The sequence below is a fragment of the Sardina pilchardus genome, chromosome 18 (assembly GCF_963854185.1).
Source record: "Sardina pilchardus chromosome 18, fSarPil1.1, whole genome shotgun sequence".
NCBI classification, from domain to species: domain Eukaryota; kingdom Metazoa; phylum Chordata; class Actinopteri; order Clupeiformes; family Clupeidae; genus Sardina; species Sardina pilchardus.
In genome coordinates this window covers 19,816,064-19,834,524 of record NC_085011.1, presented here as the reverse complement: position 1 = coordinate 19,834,524, position 18,461 = coordinate 19,816,064, and the positions used below count along the sequence as shown (strand labels likewise).

At 44.3% G+C, this 18,461-nt stretch overlaps 1 protein-coding gene across 1 annotated transcript in view; it reads right to left on the bottom strand.

The window, feature by feature from the left end:
- The window catches only part of dst (dystonin), a 95,634-nt gene that overhangs the window by 48,459 nt on the left and 28,714 nt on the right, over positions 1–18,461 (bottom strand). Inside the window, exons 31-42 of the mRNA XM_062519954.1 lie at positions 18,174–18,262; positions 17,644–17,761; positions 8,057–8,218; positions 6,710–6,943; positions 6,067–6,333; positions 4,396–4,944; positions 3,913–4,089; positions 2,609–2,732; positions 1,638–1,846; positions 929–1,246; positions 510–676; positions 86–242 (exon numbers count right to left, since the gene is read on the bottom strand). Of these exons, the coding sequence (XP_062375938.1) occupies positions 86–242; positions 510–676; positions 929–1,246; positions 1,638–1,846; positions 2,609–2,732; positions 3,913–4,089; positions 4,396–4,944; positions 6,067–6,333; positions 6,710–6,943; positions 8,057–8,218; positions 17,644–17,761; positions 18,174–18,262 (2,571 nt within the window). The remainder of the gene's footprint in view (positions 1–85; positions 243–509; positions 677–928; positions 1,247–1,637; positions 1,847–2,608; positions 2,733–3,912; positions 4,090–4,395; positions 4,945–6,066; positions 6,334–6,709; positions 6,944–8,056; positions 8,219–17,643; positions 17,762–18,173; positions 18,263–18,461) is intronic.

Here is an 18,461-nt window from a genome sequence, read left to right as displayed (position 1 = left end):
GCGTCATCCAATGTTGAGAGGCACTAGTAGCAACTCTGACGTGTCCGAAAGGGCAGACTGGACATCAGTCTCCAGCTCCACTCACGTTGACCGTCTTCAGGGCCTTTCCCAGGCCCTTGTCGCCGCAGTTGGGCTGAACCACTGGCACTTTCCCTGTCTTCTCCTCCAGCCACTTCACCAGGGCCCCTGCTGCTGCTTTGAACTCTCCCAGCTGGTCTTGGCATGACGTAACCTCCTCTCTCCTGCACAAAGAAATGGTGTTTACTGCCACATACAGTACACACACACACACACACACACACACACATATAATGACATGGTCTGCACCTCAGACTCCAAACAAACCAACACTTTTCAACCCAAAGGGCTATCTGAGGTCAGCAGGCAGACGTCTGAAATTACACACTGCTGTACTTTACGACAGAAATTCAGTCGAAAAGAGAACATTCTGTGAACACGGCAGTTTGTTTTTCAGCCGTTTCAACTGTACATCGATTTGTGCCACTTACTTTTCTCTCACTGTGTCTTTGAAGGCGTTAAAGGTGCTGGACAGAGTGTCCATCTTGCCCTGGATCTGGGCTTTACTGGCCTCTGTGCCCAGTTGGGACAGCTCCTTTGAAAGTCTCTGTAGAGTCTCCACATCCTTGGCATGTTCTGCTAGCTCCTCATTGGTGTCCTGACATATAATATAATATATAATATAAGATAATAATTAATTTAATTTAAAATAATATAATATAATACAATACAATAGTATATAACATATATAACATAATATATAATATATAACATACAGCAATCACTATGAAAAGCTCTGATTCAATCACATTTAGAAAAACTAATAAAACACTACTTGAAATATGATATTTATCAAATATGATATTGTAACATGATAACACAAGAACATTGCCGTTGCAGTCTATCGCACCTGCACCAGCTGGGAGAGCTCGTTGACGTTCTTGCCCGGCCCGTCCGTCTCCGACAGCTCCTGAGACCTCTTCAGCACAAACTGCTGCACCTTCTCGGAGGTCTTCTCAAACTCCTCCACCTTGTCCTTCAGCTGCTCCAGGTCGGACACCTTCTGCTTGTGCTTGTTGCAGGCGTCGCTGAAACGCTGCGAGAGGGCGGCCATCTTGGACTGAAGCTGGGCGGCAGCAGCTGGCTCAGCCGTCTCTCCGAACTTCTTCACTTTGGCCTGCATGGCTGAGATGCTGCTCTGACGACTTGACATGTCCTGCTCCAGAGCCTTCAGACCAAGATAAAAACAACGTACAGATAATCAATACTGCATTAATCAATAACAGTCACAGTTGCTCAATTGATGTCATTATAAACACTGATCAATGTTTTTTAACTGAAGAAATATATTGATCACAGAGGTCAATTATCATTATAAACACTAATCAGTGTCTTCCAAAACTGATTAATCAATCCAGCAGTTTGACCCAAGATACAATTAAGACATAGTGTAGTTCAGAACATGGATTGAACTTTTTGCCATCACTAGTGAACAAACTACTAGCCTAGCTAAGCCATACAACCCATCTGCAACAACACCTCAACTAAAAGCACAGCAGCTCTGTAATACTATACAGTGAGCCATGTAGAAACAAAGTCCATGTAGAACGGTGACGTACTGCCTCTTTGCTGAGGGCGTCTCCGAGGCTGGCCGAGTCCAGGGGCACGCGATCCTTCTTCCCCAGGGTCTCCTCTACCCGCCCCATCCAGCCCACCATCTCCTCCAGGCCGTCCTGCACACTCAGCGAGCGCGTCAGCGTCACCTGGAGCTTCTCGTTGCGGTCGCTGACCGACTTGGACAGGTTGTCATATCTCTCCACGATGTCATCTGGGGCAAAGAAAGGACATGGTTAATAGAGATTGAGAACGTGACGTAAAACGCAACGCATTTTGGGAATAGGTGGCCCAAAACTTAAGTTGTTTTACTGACGTGCGGGAATAACGAAGTGCAGTTGTTGAAATGCCGTTTACCTGCTGTGTTATAAAATTCAATAGAGTAACATGAAGCTTATCTTTTATCATTTTCCAGCGTGGAAAAATAATAGTACACGCCATGTTTCAGAGGTGACAAAAAGGCGAGGAATGGCATGGATAGCAGCAGTAAGGAAGCGCAAGATTATGTTCTGTTTTTCACACAATTTTTTCACGCTTAGTTTTCATTATTATCATGCCAGATCATAGACCCAGAACACTAGTTTACATGGGCTGGCATCTGGCGAGCCAAACCTACCCATAATTCTTTGTGTTTTGATGACATTGGTCACATGTCTTAGCGATCTCTATAACAAGCCTGTGCAAATTAAGTCATGATTTCAGAAGTGAATTGATTCTAGATTTATACTGAGTATTAGAATGAAATTAATAGGCATTATAATTCCACTTCAGAAATTAAATAAAAAATAACAATCACACATAATCGAATAGCAGAGAATCAATTGACTTATTTGTGTCAAGTATGATTCAGATAAGCGTCGACATTCCATATAGACACTACTGTAGCTTATAGTGAAGTTTTATCTCATTTCAGCATTTTGGCTCTTCTGGGATTCAGTAGTTGGCTCCTGACTGAAAAGGTGACTGTCCCACTCACCCACTGTTTCTTGGATCTCATCCTGATTGGTCAGCAGGTCCCCCTCGGCTGTGATAAGGGCATCAGCTGTTTTGCGCAGCGTTTCCACGGCAGCCTGTCGCCCGGTCGTCTGACCTTGCAGAGCCTGCGGAATGACAAACGCCAATGACATCACCGTCTCTGGGGTGACCCGACTGTCACCACTCGCCAAAGCCTGTTCGCTTCATAGAACAACAGGGACTTTTGGAACTTTATTCAATTTATTTACAATCAATCCAATTCAGTCTGGAAGCAGTGCAGATAAACAGCTTATGTTTGTATCACTTATGCTGGAAAAACAAATAACAAAATGTCACATTCTCGTAACACCAAAGACAACATGGCTAAACACAGAAAAGAATGTAAACTTATATGTTTGTTTATAATAGGACTAAATGAGAATGCAGATACAGTACACTCTACGCCGAGGGAATTTTGGTGTGTCCGAGGCGCCCCTAATCTTTCTTTCAGTATCCCAAAGCCCACAGAGTAGCCAGCAGCCTCCACACACGTAAGACACCATGAATGCATTTACCCCCTTGGGGGGCAAACTGAGAGACAAGTGGGGCCAAACCGAACTGCGATGTATCACAGAGATGTAATCTATTTAGGGCAGAACAGAGGCGGGCGGTGCGCCTCTGACAGAATTTGCCTCTCCCTCTCTCAGCCGCACAGCAAATGTCATTAAATCTCCACAAAGCTATTTGTGCCTTGGAACAGCGGCGTGTTTTGAAACGAGGAGCTATAAATAGCTGTGTTGTTTTAAACTGAGTGGAAACTCTGTATATGGAGAAGGGCTGAGATCGGGCTTGATGACCTCTCAACTTGTTCGGTGCCAAGAGAGGCATGAACACGCTGGAACACGGCATCTTGTTAGAGCCGCTCAAGCACTTACACCACGCAAATGAGCGGACGCTTTTGTTAAGTGTGTAATTTCATGTTTTCCCGGAGATGAGAAAGTTGTGTAAGATTTTCTCAAGGTACTAGTTTATTTGATCTCTCTTCAACCGCATACATTCTCATTCCATTCAGTACCAAGCAATTTAACACTGGCAGGTCACCATTATCAATGCCAGCAGACAGATCGCAATTATTTTTTGCCGCAACATCTTATCAATTTATCTCTATGAATTCAGACAATAAATGACCGATAATGGTGAAACTATAGTGTCACACTATGGGGCAAATGTTTGTTGAACAGATACAGTATTTGCTACGTGCTGACCTTCATGACAAGGGTCTGCCACTGTGGGGTGCGTTTCATTTATGTTAGCAGTGACCAGTACCTTGGTGTCTTCCAGCTGTTTCTGTAGGGTCTGTGGGTCAGCAGCGATGGGCTCCGACTGCTGCTTGCGAGCCTCTTCCTCTGAGGTGTCCAGCCACTTCTGCAGCCCGCCGCTGGCCTCCTCGTACTTCTTAAACTTCTCAACCACGTCTTTGAGGTTGCAGCCCAACTGATTGCACTGGAATGCATAAATAGACATGCACTCAGCTTCTTTCATGTATTCAACTTACTGGGGTAATTCATGTTATTTTGATTTTTGATAAACTCAATTAAACAATCACTTGAATGGTTTTTTTTGTTAAATATGGGCTAAACATTGCATATAAAAATGCTGTGTATATTTTCCTCAAGAATTACTGGGATAAACTAAACATAGAGTGTGCAGTCCTCTTGTCAAGCAGAGAGCTGATTTTTGAAATAGAAACGGCTCCACCAAGTGGTAGAAATAAGATATCACAGGCTTCACTAATCCGTTTGCACATACCTGAGAGTGCAGAGCCTTGTATTCACTAGCGGCTGCATCCAGCTTCTCCTGCACTTCTGCACAGGTTCCTGACATGTCCACCTCCGGGAGTGCGTCCTTGCTCCCGTGGTCGCCGTGGCTGCAGGCCTTGGCCGCGTCCAGCACCTTCTGCCCGGAGATGGTGATGAAGCGCAGGTCCCCTTTTCGCGAGATGACGTCCTCGGCGAAGCCGCGCTGCCTCTGGAGCTTGTCGTCCAGCACGTCCAGTTGGCCGGCCGGCTCCCCCAGCTCCTCGGCCTCCCCCTGGGCCTGCCCCAGCCAGGCCTGGAAGTCGGCGCAGTCGCCCTGGAACTTGGCCAGCTCCTCCTGGACGGCCTGCACCTGCTTCATCTGCTGCTCGGCCTGCGTCAGCGAGGCCTCGTAACGGCCGCGCAACTCCTGGATGTCCCGCTGGAGCTTGTCCTTCTCGGCCGGCGACAGCACGTGGGCCTGCTTGTCCAGCAGTGCCTGGGCAGACTGGGTGGCGATGATCAGGTCCTGCTGCTGGGATAGGATCTCCTGATGATGGGCCTAGGGCACAAACGAATGCACAATGTAATAATACGTTTGTACAATTACAGATCACAACCATGTAACATTCATTTTATCATTCATGTGTATCATTGTTTTATCTTTCTCTTTTTAAACCCCATCTGTGCATTATATTATCTATTTTTCAATGGTATCCTGTTTTTCCCCTGTCTGCTCTATTTCATTATGTCCGTGTGAAGTATTCTGTTTGGTACAAATCAAAGGGGTTATTGAAATCCTCATTCCTTCATTATACAGTAATATTAGTGGGGGGGGGGGGGGGCAATGAGAACAAAGGAACAATACAGAGGTATCAGAGTAACCCAGATTCTTTTCATTGTTCTGGTGAAACATACCAGGCCTCATTAGTGCATTCCATTGTTTCGGTCGTTTGTTTGCTTGGGGACGAGACAAACTCATTCATTCATGACCAGACACTTTTAGTTCACTTGTGATATGCAGTGTTGGGTGGGTAGACTGGTCAGGGTGAATACTACAGTCATTTTGCTACAGGAGCTGAGGTCTAACACTACCGTGGGGCATTGGGGGTCAAAGATGGCTCTGGGCACTAGGGCACATACCACAACTGAGTGATTTTATCAGCGAGAGGGACACATCTCTAAACAGAACTTCTATAAATGCCATCTACTACAATACAGCAACTTTGGGGAAAATTAGCTTATTTGCCATCTAGAGAAGAGGACACATACCCTTCACTTCTCTGTGCCATGACCCAGTCTATCAGTCTATTTTGTTTTCTTAATGTATGGTGCAAAAGCTGTATCATATAAAAAAGGGTAAAATAAAATCAATCAATCACTATTAGCCTAGCTTAGCATAATTCACTAGAAGCGGGCTATACCAGTTAGCCTACAGCTAGAAGGAAGCTAAAGGGGAGGTGTGTTCCTCAAAAGATTTTACAACTTTTTCTCTTCTGACATTGAGGAACACAAATATACTTGACCAACTGATTCCTGCTGGTGCGAACCTCATGGTTCGGTTATAAGATAAAAGACAATGATTAATAAAACACAGAGTTGGGCGTCAAAATGTGTAATTCTACAAGTTTAAATCAAAAAACAATATCTTAAACTGTTTTGTCGTGTCCTTTGCTGTATTTACCTTCACTTTATCAAACTGCCCGTCCAAATCCGAACTATCTGAGTCCTTGTCTTTGCTGGAGATAATGGGCAGGCCGTCAGTGGTGTCCACTGCATTTCCATTGGGATCGTCCACTGCGGTTTCCATGGGCAAGTTGCCATTCTCTGTGCCGGTCTGCTCCTTCTGTGCACTGTCCCCGGCCCCCTTCTCCTTCCCTACGTGCGAGATCCAGTCCAGCAGGCCCTCGATTTTGGTTTTGCTCTCCTCTAGTTGCTCCACAGCAGCGACCTACCCATGAGCACACACACACACACACATACACAGAGAGAGAGAGAAAGAGAGAGAGGAGAGTATACAAATGTAGCATTTTTATGAGAAAATAACAATAGATACAAATGACTTAATTCAAAAACGACCACAGATAATTATCTACAGTTTTAATATTACGAGCAAAGCTAAAACACATTTTGACACGTTCTTTAAAGGATGCACTCATGATAACACAGAAACCATTTATTTCAACAAAACCTTATCTTATACTATCTCATCTCCTGAAAGAACGCAGACCAGCTCTGCAGTCAGTCAATATCAGGGAGAAAATATTTACAACCTTTTAATACCACTTTTATCAGTCCCAAATGGCTTTTACAGAATGTGCTCCAACCTTTTCTGTTTCCTGTTTGATTGCTGTGGTCACAACCTTTTCCAGGTCTTTCCTGGACTCCTCGGCTTTTTCGTTGAGCATGTTGGCCTTGCTCTTGGCCTCCTCCAGTTTGTTCTCAACATCAGCTATCTGCTCTGGCGAGAGGTTGCTGCGATTTTCCTCTAAGAACTTCTTAGAACTGCTTATGACTTCATTTAAAGCTCTGGCATTCGTCTGAATCTCTTTTTGCAGCGCCTGTTGGATTAAGACACCAAGAGAGAAAAGATAATTACACTTTTATATTGCTTTGGCTTTAACCTACACGCAGAAACAGCTCTAAATCACTGCATGCAAAAAAAACCATCTCATAATGTGGTTGGGAAGCATGACACACTGATCCTTACTTGAACATGTGATATGCACGTTGATTTGCATAGCATACTGTATATCAAACAGCTATGCACAACCTTGTACTCTGCTTGAGATCATGTACACAAACTGTGTGACAGCCTATTTCACCAACATTGTACAAATTAATGTTCATGGTTCTCTGATTCACAGCTCTACTTATTCTTATAAGCCCACTCTATACACAACATGTCAATGTATAGCCACTTTGCACTGAATGCTGGCTACTGTATCTCCATGTAACCATTAACAATCTTGTATGTAATCTTGAGAGTGACCTCCTCCCTTCCCCTTCCTTCCTTCCTTTCTGTCTCTACAGTACTTTCTGGCCTTCTTCCTTGCTCTGGAGAGCCACGTAGATCAAGTAGTTCAAGTAGTAATTTAATTGATTTAATTCATTTTCGTATAAAATACTACTACTACTACTAATAATAGTAATAATAATAATAAGCTTTGTATAGCACCATTCATACACAGAATGCAGCTCAAAGTGCTTTACATTTCAAACATGCAACACAATAATAAAGAAGAATCATTCCTCTTCGTTGTTGAGGCCGTTTATGATCCAATCAGCAACATAGCTATTAATTCCGTTCGAAAGTAGGCCTGGTACAACAGACTGAACAGGCTGGCCTCTTTTCAGTTTTTAACTCTGTGTTCCCTTTGTACCTATTGCCTGTGAGTGGCAGCCAGGGTATAAGCAGGATAAAGGCCTTCAAGGTGTCCTATACAAAATTCTTGAACATGGCAGCGGAAACTCCACTCTGTTTCATGCTGTGGAGTTCTTTGCCTCTGCCTTGTGCATTAATTCTGCATATTATCGGGACACCTTGGTGACCATTGTTGCTTACTCTAGAGAGGTGGCATTCAATTATTATTTCCCTAAAATACAGAAGACTCAGGGGGGCTGTGAAACACGCTTTTTATAAAAAAATAAAAAATAAACAACTAAGACTGGACCTGCTGTTCTTGTCGGTACTGCTGCAGGTCCTCCATGTTGTTGGTGGCAATAGTCTGCGTCTGCTGATGGTGCCCGATGAGCCGGTTCTCTGTCTGAGTGAGGTTCTCACAAAGATCCTGCAGCTTCCCCGAAAACTCCATCTGCTTGTCCGCCACATCCTTCTAGAGAGTTCAAAGGACAGTCATATGGACCACGTTCTATGGACAATTCAAGGCAAAGGGCACACACACCAAGCACACAATGCAACTAGTTCCTTCCTACTCTGAACTTCTACAACAGTTGAGTATGCCGTAAACATGCCAGCCATTGAAAGGATTTCAGGGTTTGAACATTTCGACAGAAGAAGTTAGTTAGGTACATTCAGGTACATTCAGGACTTTTAGTGTTGACATTTGTGTGGCATAAAAAGTCAAGAGTGGAGAAGTCATTGGTCTACCAGAAGTTACTGCAGTGCAGTAGACCAGTGCTGTCTTGAAACCTGTAGGACCATGAAAGATGTTAGTTGTTTGGCAGTGAACAAGCCGTGGACTCTCTACAGGTGGTGATGTTATAGACATGCCATGCTTTCAGTGTTTTTCAGATAAAGAACACAATCTGTTGCACCTCAAATCACTTGCACATGTCAATAAAAACAATTCAGCAAACGTGGTAGAGAAACCACCCACTGTTGTTATGAGATGTACCGCTGTAGTGTGTGTACATTTCACAACAACACAGGGATGGAAATTAGCACCAACCACCACCAGCCAAATTCTGGTCAAATATGAAAATGGCTGGTGAATTTAGCCACTTATTTGCCAGTGACTGGTAGATGTTCACATTTTAATTCACAAGTTAATTTCCACCCCTGTAAGTAAAACTGGCAGTGTGAAAACGCAAGCCGTCCACGTCCGTCCTGCCGAACCTCCTGCTGCTGGCTCTCGTCCTCTCGGACCTCCAGTTGAAGGTCCAGCGTGCGACGCTGGGCGGCGAGCTTGTCCTGCAGCTCTCGATACGCCCTCTGAGCAACGCTGAGGCTCTTCAGCAGCCTCCTGCTCTGCGCCGGGCTCAGGAACTGAGCGTGCTCGGAGATGAAGTGATGAGTGCGAGAAGTGGCCTCTTCCAGCTCCCGTTGAGTGGCCGCCAAGCTCTGCTCCATATCCTGGGAGATTAAGGATACATGTTTGATTAACCACTCAGACTATGTGATAACCCACATGACTAGCTGCATTAATGATGTAAGATTTCTTTTAGAAACTTTAAGATAAAAAAAATATATATATGAATATTATTGCTGTATTGCATCACCACACACTTCATTCTTCAAGACATAATGATTGCAGGAATGGAAATAGATAAATACCTTATTTTGCTGAATTCTGTTTTTAATTGCCTCCAAGTTATCTATGTCCATGATGTCTAGTTTGCAGATGACCTCACAGTTGTCATGAATACTCCCTGATAGCTTATCCAGGGATGAAAGGAGGTCCTTGTAAGATGTGGCTAATTGGGACTGCAGAGGAGGGGAGTGAATGGTTATCTTAAAGTTCAATTTCAGGAGGGATAGTACAAATACCTTTATATAAGATGAACACTATTCACTGAGACATTTAAATGCTCAATAAATAAAAATGTATTATGCTTTTTTCCCTTAGTTTTTTTTGTGTTGACAAAAACAGCAATGACCCTCCACACTAAATCACACACAAACTTTACTGACCTTCTCTGTCTCAATTGCTTGCAATATAAGACTACTCCTTTCTGCAGACATTTGGCAGATGTCTGCGAAAGCAGGCTGTAAATATGTGAAGGCCGAAGCCAAATCTTGTTGGAATTGTGTGGGAACGTGTCCGTTAGCAGAATTGAGCAGCTGTGCGGCTATCTCCAGGTCTGCTGTTAGAATGCCGGCGAGAGCAGCAAGCTGTGACTCCAGGGACTAGAGAGAGAGAGGGTGGGCTGCATTAAGGGAGCTGAAGGGGCCAGTGGGATCAAGAAAGATCTGGACATGCTGACAGATTCATGCAAAGGGTGAGGCTTTGAGGGAAAGGGTGCATATAACATGTGTGGGCTAGATTTCAGAGACAGGAAAAAAAGAAAGAAATTAATTAATAAGGTGGTGCTCGGAAAGTGAAAATGTGGAAAGTGGTGATTAAAAGAAATTGGACTGATAGTAGAAGGTGAACTAGCTTGGAGACTGACAAGTTGGAAGATCACTGTAGCTTTCCCATAGCCTGCCTTCAATCATGTGTACGCACCGCAGAGTAGTGCAAACCCACCTGAGACTCCTCCAGCTGGGAGTGTAAGCCATCAATGGTGCCACTGAGAGGCCCTTGCTCCTCAAAGTCACTTTTAATGTCCTCCAGGACATCAACATGGTCCTGAAGCCTTCCCATAGACTCCAAGTAACTCTGAATGGGGTATATCTGCAGTGTCCAAAAAGGCAGAGCGTTCAGTCACTCCAAAATCAAATCAAATTGATAAAGAGCAAACAAGGTCTTAGCCTTTGGCTCTATCAGTTGAGATACTATATATCAATAATGAAACCTGCAAACTGCAACTCACCTTACAAGTGACCATTTCATCCAAGTCTGTGCCTTGGTCGACTTCTGCACATGGCTGAGAGCTGAGATCATCTGTGTGTGGATTCACATCAGTCTTGGCCTTACTCTCATCTGTGGAGCAAGCTGGTGGCTTTTCCCTACTGGTACCAGTGTTTTGGCTCTGCTTCTCCTCAGCACTGTTTCCCACAAGCGTGTGTAAATCTCCTTGGACATCCTCCAGTGTAGCAGCTTCTTTGTTCGATGACACATCTTTAACAGTCTGCAGCGGCTGGCTTTGAAGCTTAGCAACATCAAGAGGAAGCTGCTCTGCACTCTCACCACCATCCTCTTCCCTCTCCACGTCTTTGCCCTTAGACAACTCCGGACGGCGATCAGGGATGGCGGCCTGTCTCTCGGTATCCTGAAGGTCGCCTGGGGTCAGTTTCTGAATGATCTCAAGGATATCATTAACGGTTTGGCTTTCAGCCTTCTCTGACTCATCAGCGTCCACTCCCTCCGCCCGCTGTTTAACGAGCTCATTCAAAGACGACCTCAGGGCACTAAGGAGCCCTGACTGGGGAGGCATGACTGTCCCTGCGGCCACAGGGTGTGGTTGGGCAGCAGATGCCCGCTGTTCACTTTCTTGAGGCAATAGGCCCGGAGGCAGAGAACACTTAGTGCGACTGTCCGCTGTGGCAGGTGGTGATTCCTCAGTCAGCAACATGGATTGTGAACAATGCCTGTCATCGTTGTTGCTGTCTAGCTCAACATTGGCAGGCGTTGGCGCGATTGTAGAATCTGTTTTAACAGAGGAATGTGTAGCACCATCAGCCTGCACTGTCTCTTGCCTAGAGTGTTTGGCAGTAACTGATTCATGTTGATTGAGATCACTGACTGTATGACTGTCTGGCCTTTGTTCAAATGCCAGCGAGGCTTCTGCAGACGTCTCTGCAGTGGATCCTGGCAATGCCTTTCCAAACAGACTATTGGTACTTGTTGACATGTTTTGAGAACCACATTCCAGAGCAGACTGAGATCCTGAGGCACTTGAAGCCTTCTGGGCTGTGTGGTCCAGGGGACCTTCATTTCCACCACCATAACAGAGTCCCTGCATTTCTCCTGCACAGCGTTCTGAGTCACTTTCATGTTCATATTCTGTTGAACCTGAGGCACTACCTGATTGGGACTGCATTTTTTTGGAGTCAACAGACTTCACCGCCTCTACACACATGTCTCCAGGTTTTCCCCTTATGTTACAACTTGATTGGTCAAATATAGACGAGGGCAAGACAGTCTGATTCTTTCGGTCCTTCTGACCATCACTTTGTACCTGACACTGACTTGTCTGAAAAGGCAAAGATCTGTTGGCATCATCTGTATTCATCTCCAAACCAGTCGAGTCTGTGGTTTTATGTGATTTGACATTTTCCTGAGAGGTCATGGCTGCTGATTCTGAATGATCGGACAATCCTTTAGGTGAAGATGGGCTCAACTCAGTGTCTTGACACTGACGTTTGTGAAAAGGCAAAGACCTGTTGGCATCATCAGTATTTTTCTCCACTTCAGTTGAATCTGTGGTTTTATGTGATTTGGCATTTGTTTGAGGAGTCATTGCTGCTGTTTCTGAATGATTGGACAGCCCTCTAGGTGAAGGCGAGCTCTGCTCGTTATCTTGACACTGATGTTTGAGAAAAGGCAAAGACCTGTTGGCATCATCAGTATTTTTCTCCACATCAGTCAAGTTTGTACTTTTATGTGATTTGGCATTAACCTGAGGTGTCATGACTGCTGATTGTGAATGATCGGACAGCCCTTTAGGTGAAGATGAGCTCCGCTCATTGACTTGACACTGAGGTGTCTGCAAAGGCCTATTGGCATTATCAGAATATATTTCCACATCAGTCAAATCTGTGGTTTTATGTGACTTGGCATCTTCCTGCAGTGTCCTGACCGCTGGTTGTGAGTGATCTGGCAGTCCTTTATGTGAAGATGAGCGAAGATCAGCATCGTCCGACCCCTTCACTGATTCCGAATGAACAGACAGACCTTTAGGTGAAGATGAGCTTCTCTCAGCGTCTTGACACTGACGTGTCTGAAACGGCAAAGGCCTGTTGGCATTATCAGAATTAATTTCCACATCAGTCGAGTCTGTGGTTTTATGTGATTTGACATTTTCCTGCGGTGTCATGGCTGCTGACAGATCAGCATCTTGCAACCCTTTCACTGATTCTGAATGATTGGACAGCCCTTTAGGTGAAGATGAGCTCAGCTCAGCATCTTGCGACCCCTCTCTGTCAGTACTGCTTTGCTGGTCAACAGTCTGAAGGGTGTCTGTCTTTTTGTCATCCACACAGACATCGCTCTGGGAAGAACATGATATGCCTGAATCGCTCTGAACAGGACTCACGGTCAGATTCAATGCAATTTCATGGTATTGTAGCTGCCTTGCACTTGTAATCAAGTTGACTGCTTCAGAGGGCTGATCAGAGTTGTTGATCTGTGGGTCTCTGTCATCTTCTGCAGCATCATTCTCTATCTCAAATGAATCCCTGTCACTCTTGTTTTGACTACGTAACCTGCTTTGAGGGCAGCTGTTATTTTTGGAGAAGCATGGAAATCCAGTCTCTTCAGAAAGAGTGTGTGGCAAAAGATTTTGGGAGCTTTGGCAGGGTGGATATTCCTCTATTGTCTGAGTTACAGGAAGAGGTGAGTTTCTGAGATGTGATACAACAGTAATCTTAGCCCTGTCTTTGGGAAGTAAAGCCTCACAAGGAGAACTTTTCTTTCCAGAGCATGGAACAGATTCCTCCATTCTGTTGCTCAGTTTTTCAGGACGTACATCGTGACTCATGTGGTCATCAGAAAGGTCTAACATCAAAATGGCCACCTTCTTCTTGTCATCTTTCTGGTCTAACATATTTTCTGCTTCTTCCTCATCTATCATACCCATAGCCTGTGCATCAGAAACACTGTGGAGACAGCTGCCATCTGGATCAATGATGGCTTTATGGATGGGTTGTGAGTGAAGTATTTTATGGGCCATGTCATCCGTTACCATGTCATTTTCAAGAGCCTCACATATACTGATGGTGTGATGGGATTCTGAGTCATAGAAACCCCCAAGAAGGTTCTGTTGCTCCATGATCTGCAGAGCCACTTGGGAGGATATCAGACCTTGTGAAACGGCCTCTTGCAAGGTCGACATGGTTCCAGATGGATTCCCGGCAACCCTGCCTTTACGAAACTGCAAAGCTAGGACTTCCAGCACCGTCTCCTCATCAACAATGCCCTTGTCTAGAGCAGCATCCAGGTCATACCGCTTGCCTGATGTGACATCTAAAATGCCTCCTTCTTCCACCTGAGCTCTCAGAAGATGGACGGCAAACTCCCTCTCATTCTTTTCATCCCAGGCAAGATCTGTGTAAGGGCATTCCGTCATCATGTCCATTGATTTGGTCAATTCACTGGTGAACGTGTGGCTATCTGTGCCATCGTCCTCTTGTATTTGCAAGATGGATGTTTCTGTGATGTGCAAGACATCTTTGTCAGTCTCAATGTCAGTCTTAGAACAGGAAATCCCCTTTGAAGACTTGGATGCATGAATGATAGTGTGAGTAGTTGCACTAGATAATTCTCTAACTTCACAAACATCATCTTCATCATCTTCCATTTCATCTCCTTCCTCTAGTGATTCTGATTCACCACTCTCTTCAATTATCCTGTCTAAAGTTCTGTTGATGAATGACCCATCTGAAATGTCTGAGTATGAAAACAGTTGTGTAGTCAAAAGCGCACTATCATTGTCTTTAGTTTGGCTTCCTTCACCTTCATATGCAGATTTGGATAACATTTTGATGGACATCTGGGCAATTTGAGAGGTCTCTTTGAATTGTTGGCATGCACCATCCATCTTTTTCTCAGCCTCGCCTGAGTCAAAGCCTTTGTTTGCTAAAACGCTTGAATTCCTATCGCATGGTCCCTTTGTAATTTCTGGGAAAGTACTACTTGAACTGTTTGCATCTGTACACCGCATTTCATCTTCATCATCCAAAGTGATATCAATACATTCTGATGATCCCCCAGACCCCGTCGAATTTTCCATGAACACTTTGGCCATTTTGTTCAGTTGCCCATCAAACACTAGTAGCCTCTGTCTTGTATTGGGGTCCATATAGCTGTTCATCATTAGATAGGAGACGAATAACTGGTGGGCCTCTGCAGGAGATGGTATGTCCATGTTCTTCTCATCCACTCCTGAATCCTGAGAAGATCCATGGACTCCTTCCAGTTGCAGCTTACGCCAAACCAACCAAGATGAGAACCTCTTGTTGAGGTAATCAATGTCAGGAAGTGAGTTTGGTAGCTCCACTGTTTTTAAGATATCTGCAGTGTACTCATCAATAAGACCATGTCTGGTGGCAGAGTCAATGTCAACTAACTCAGAACTCTCTGGTATGTAAAAAGCAGCAATTTTTTCTTGGTTGCAGAGCAGTTTGGATGCTAGGTGATCATTAATAATTTCATGCTCTAGGGATGTTGTAACAGTCAGGACTTCACCAGAGTCTGAGTCAAAATCTTTGGCCGCTAAAACTTTTGAATTCCTATCGTTTGGTCCCTTTGAAATTTCTGGGAAAGCATCACATGAGCTGTCTGCATCTTGACACTGCATCTCATCTTCATTATCCAAGACAATATCAGTAAATTTTGATGATGACACATGGATCTTCTTCTCAGATCTCCCAAGCCCAGATGAATTTTCCATGAACACTTTGGCCATTTTGTTCAGTTGCCCATCAAACACTAGTAGCCTCTGTCCTGTTTTGGGGTCCATGTAGCTGTTCATCATTAGATAGGAGACGAATAACTGGTGGGCCTCTGCAGGAGATGGTATGTCCATGTTCTTCTCATCCACTCCTGAGTCCTGAGAGGATCCATGGACTCCTTCCAATTGTAGCTTACGCCAAACCAACCAAGATGAGAACCTCTTGTTGAGGTCATCAATGTCAGGAAACGAGTCTGGTAGTTCCACTGTTTTTAAGATCTCTGCAGTGTACTCATCAATTAGGCCATGTTTGGTAGCAGAGTCAATGTCAACAACCTCACAACTCTCTGGTATGTAAAAAGCTGCAATTTTTTCTCGGTTGCAGAGCAGTTTGGATGCTAGGTGATTGTTAATGATTTCATGCTCTAGGGATGTCGTTACAGTAAGAATTTCACCAGAGTGAGGCCACAGAAGACCCATAAAACCCTTTTGTTTCTCCAACACTAAAAGTGCACTTGTAGAGCTCATTAAATCGCAATGAACAGCCTCATCGACTGATAGTCTTTTACCATTATGAGGGTCAACAATGCCACCATTTTGGACCTGAAGATTAAGCACTGCACTAGCAGTCTCTTGATCAATTAGGCCTTCTGACAAAGCCTCTTCTACAGTGTGTTTAGTCCCCGTTTTGGGATCCACAATGCCCCCAGCACACAACTGAGACCCCAACAGGCGAAGCATGGTCTCTTGATCGATGGCCCCCTCGTGGACTGCCCTCAGAATACCAAATTCTTTTCCTGATTTAAGCCAGATGTTTCCATCTGTTCTGGGTTTCACTGGTAGCAGACGCAGGCCTGTCTCTTCATGAAAAACACTCCTCTGCATAAGCTGATTGAGGGATACCTTCTCAGATGTATTAGGGTCAATCAGGAGCTTTGAGATGCTCTGATCCTCACCAAGTTTGCTGAGGAGATCTGCGGGGATCAAGCCATGCTGGACTGCTCTATCGAGATTGAAGACCTCCCTAGAGGAGGTTGTTCTGAGACCCCCAGTAGCCAACTGAATCTCCAAAATCTTTATTGCAAGGTTCTCTGAGACAGCTCCTTCCTTCAGTCCAGCTATAATAGGGAGGGGTTCAGAGGCGTAACTGGGGCTTGAGAGGCACTTGTTAGCTTCGTTCAAGTCTTTCAGTTGCATGTAGGTGGATTCGTCGACAAGTCCTTGCTTAAGAGCATCCTCCAAGTCCAGGCACGTCCTGACCTCTGGAGAAATGAGTCCAGATGTTATCAGCTGTGCCTCCAGGAGACTCAGCCCAGTGGTGTGGTCAATCAGGCCCCTCTGCACGGAGCAGTAGATGGATAACATCTCCCCACTTCCCATCACCAGAATCCCTCCAATGGTCTGAAACCTCTGTAATAAAAAAGAAACAATTGCAGTTCGATAGGTTGTTTTTTTTTACTGTACATGCCAAATGAGGGCTATGTTGTTTATATCAAACGTTATGTTAAATATTAAATGTCAATTTTTATTTTATTATAGTGTCTGTGCTTGTGAGGAAAAAAACATGAAGACATCTACTCACCCGTAACATGTCTATGAATGCTATCAGTACATGTGCAACAGTGAAAGTCAGTATTTCAACAGCAAGAGGAGGCACACTGAAACACACTGAAAGCTGGCATGCATCTGTGGATAGAATATTTGGCATCTTGCACAACAAGAGAGTTGGTTAGAGACAACACAGAGGTAAGCATTACTGATGCTCGGTGAATACCTGTATGGAGGGAAAAAGAGGTCTCCTGGGTTGGCTGTGAAAAGAAGCTGTGAAGCTGGGTGATATTAAACACTCCATGCTGGGCATGTTTACAGGATACTCACTCCACACTCTTAGCGTGGTGACACTTCAGGCATTTTGGGCAGCACCATTGGGGAATTTTGCCAACAGAACTTCACAAAGGGCATTTAGAATTGCTCACTAATATCTGAATACATCTGGATGGTTAAATTATATTGTTTGGTTCTCTGTGTCCAAATGGTGTTGCCCAAAATGTTATCCTGTATGTCAGTACTGTTTGAACTAACACCTGTCCACAACCCTATCCAAGCACACACACAGCATTGGGTCGTTTAATCGCAAGGGATGTGATTTTGTGATTTTAGCAAAGTGGTGACACCGAAAGATGCCATTACCATGCTGTGGATATGGTGAATAGAAACATTGGTTAGTCATGCAGTCTGGGACAGGAGTGCATTTTCACATAGGGGAACTGATCTTCCTCTCTAAAGGTTGCAGAGGATTCAGTACCTTTGCCTTGTCAGTAGAGGGAGCCTGTGCATCAGTGCACTGTTGGGAGAGATCATTGTAGGCCTGCTGCAGAGCCTTCAGCTGCTCTTCGGCCTCCTGTTTCTCCTCTTCAGTCATCCTAAAGGGAGGAGTGTAGCATAGTTAAACAGATGATTAACATTATGGGCACAGATAGATAAGCGCAGCCCTTTTTATTTGAATGGACTTGTTTTATACCCTTAATAAAATTTCCATGCATTATATGTGGACAGATAATGTGACAGAAATAGTAACAAACCACTCCATAAATAGACAACAGACTTGAAAATAGCAGAGATTTCATTTTGAGTTCCTTTGAGCATGTACAGCATTCACTTGAATTCAGACACGCTTATACGTTATGCTTATAGCTCTTAACAGCTGCTTTTGTCCAAAGTGACTTACAATGAATGATATCAATAAACATTACATTGACATTAAAATTAACAGTTTAAAGTAAAGTCATAAAGCCACGATTTGAAAAAGAAAGCACAAAATGTATCAAGGCATACTTGTCACTGTGTTTAGTGAGCATCAGCTGTGTCATCCTCAGTGCTTCTGCAATCTGTTCCTTCTTCGTCACCATTTCCTCCATAGATGCCTAGAAATACACACACACAGAATGGAGACCAGTGAACAGACGTCATTGTCTGGACATATTGTGCCGAACACCATAATGTACAGACAAGTTAAAACTATCTGCACAAAAGAGAAGATTTCCAAGACAATAACGTGACTCATTTCAAACAACAAGGATCCAAAAAGGACCTCCCATATATCTTTTCTTTCATTTTGTAATT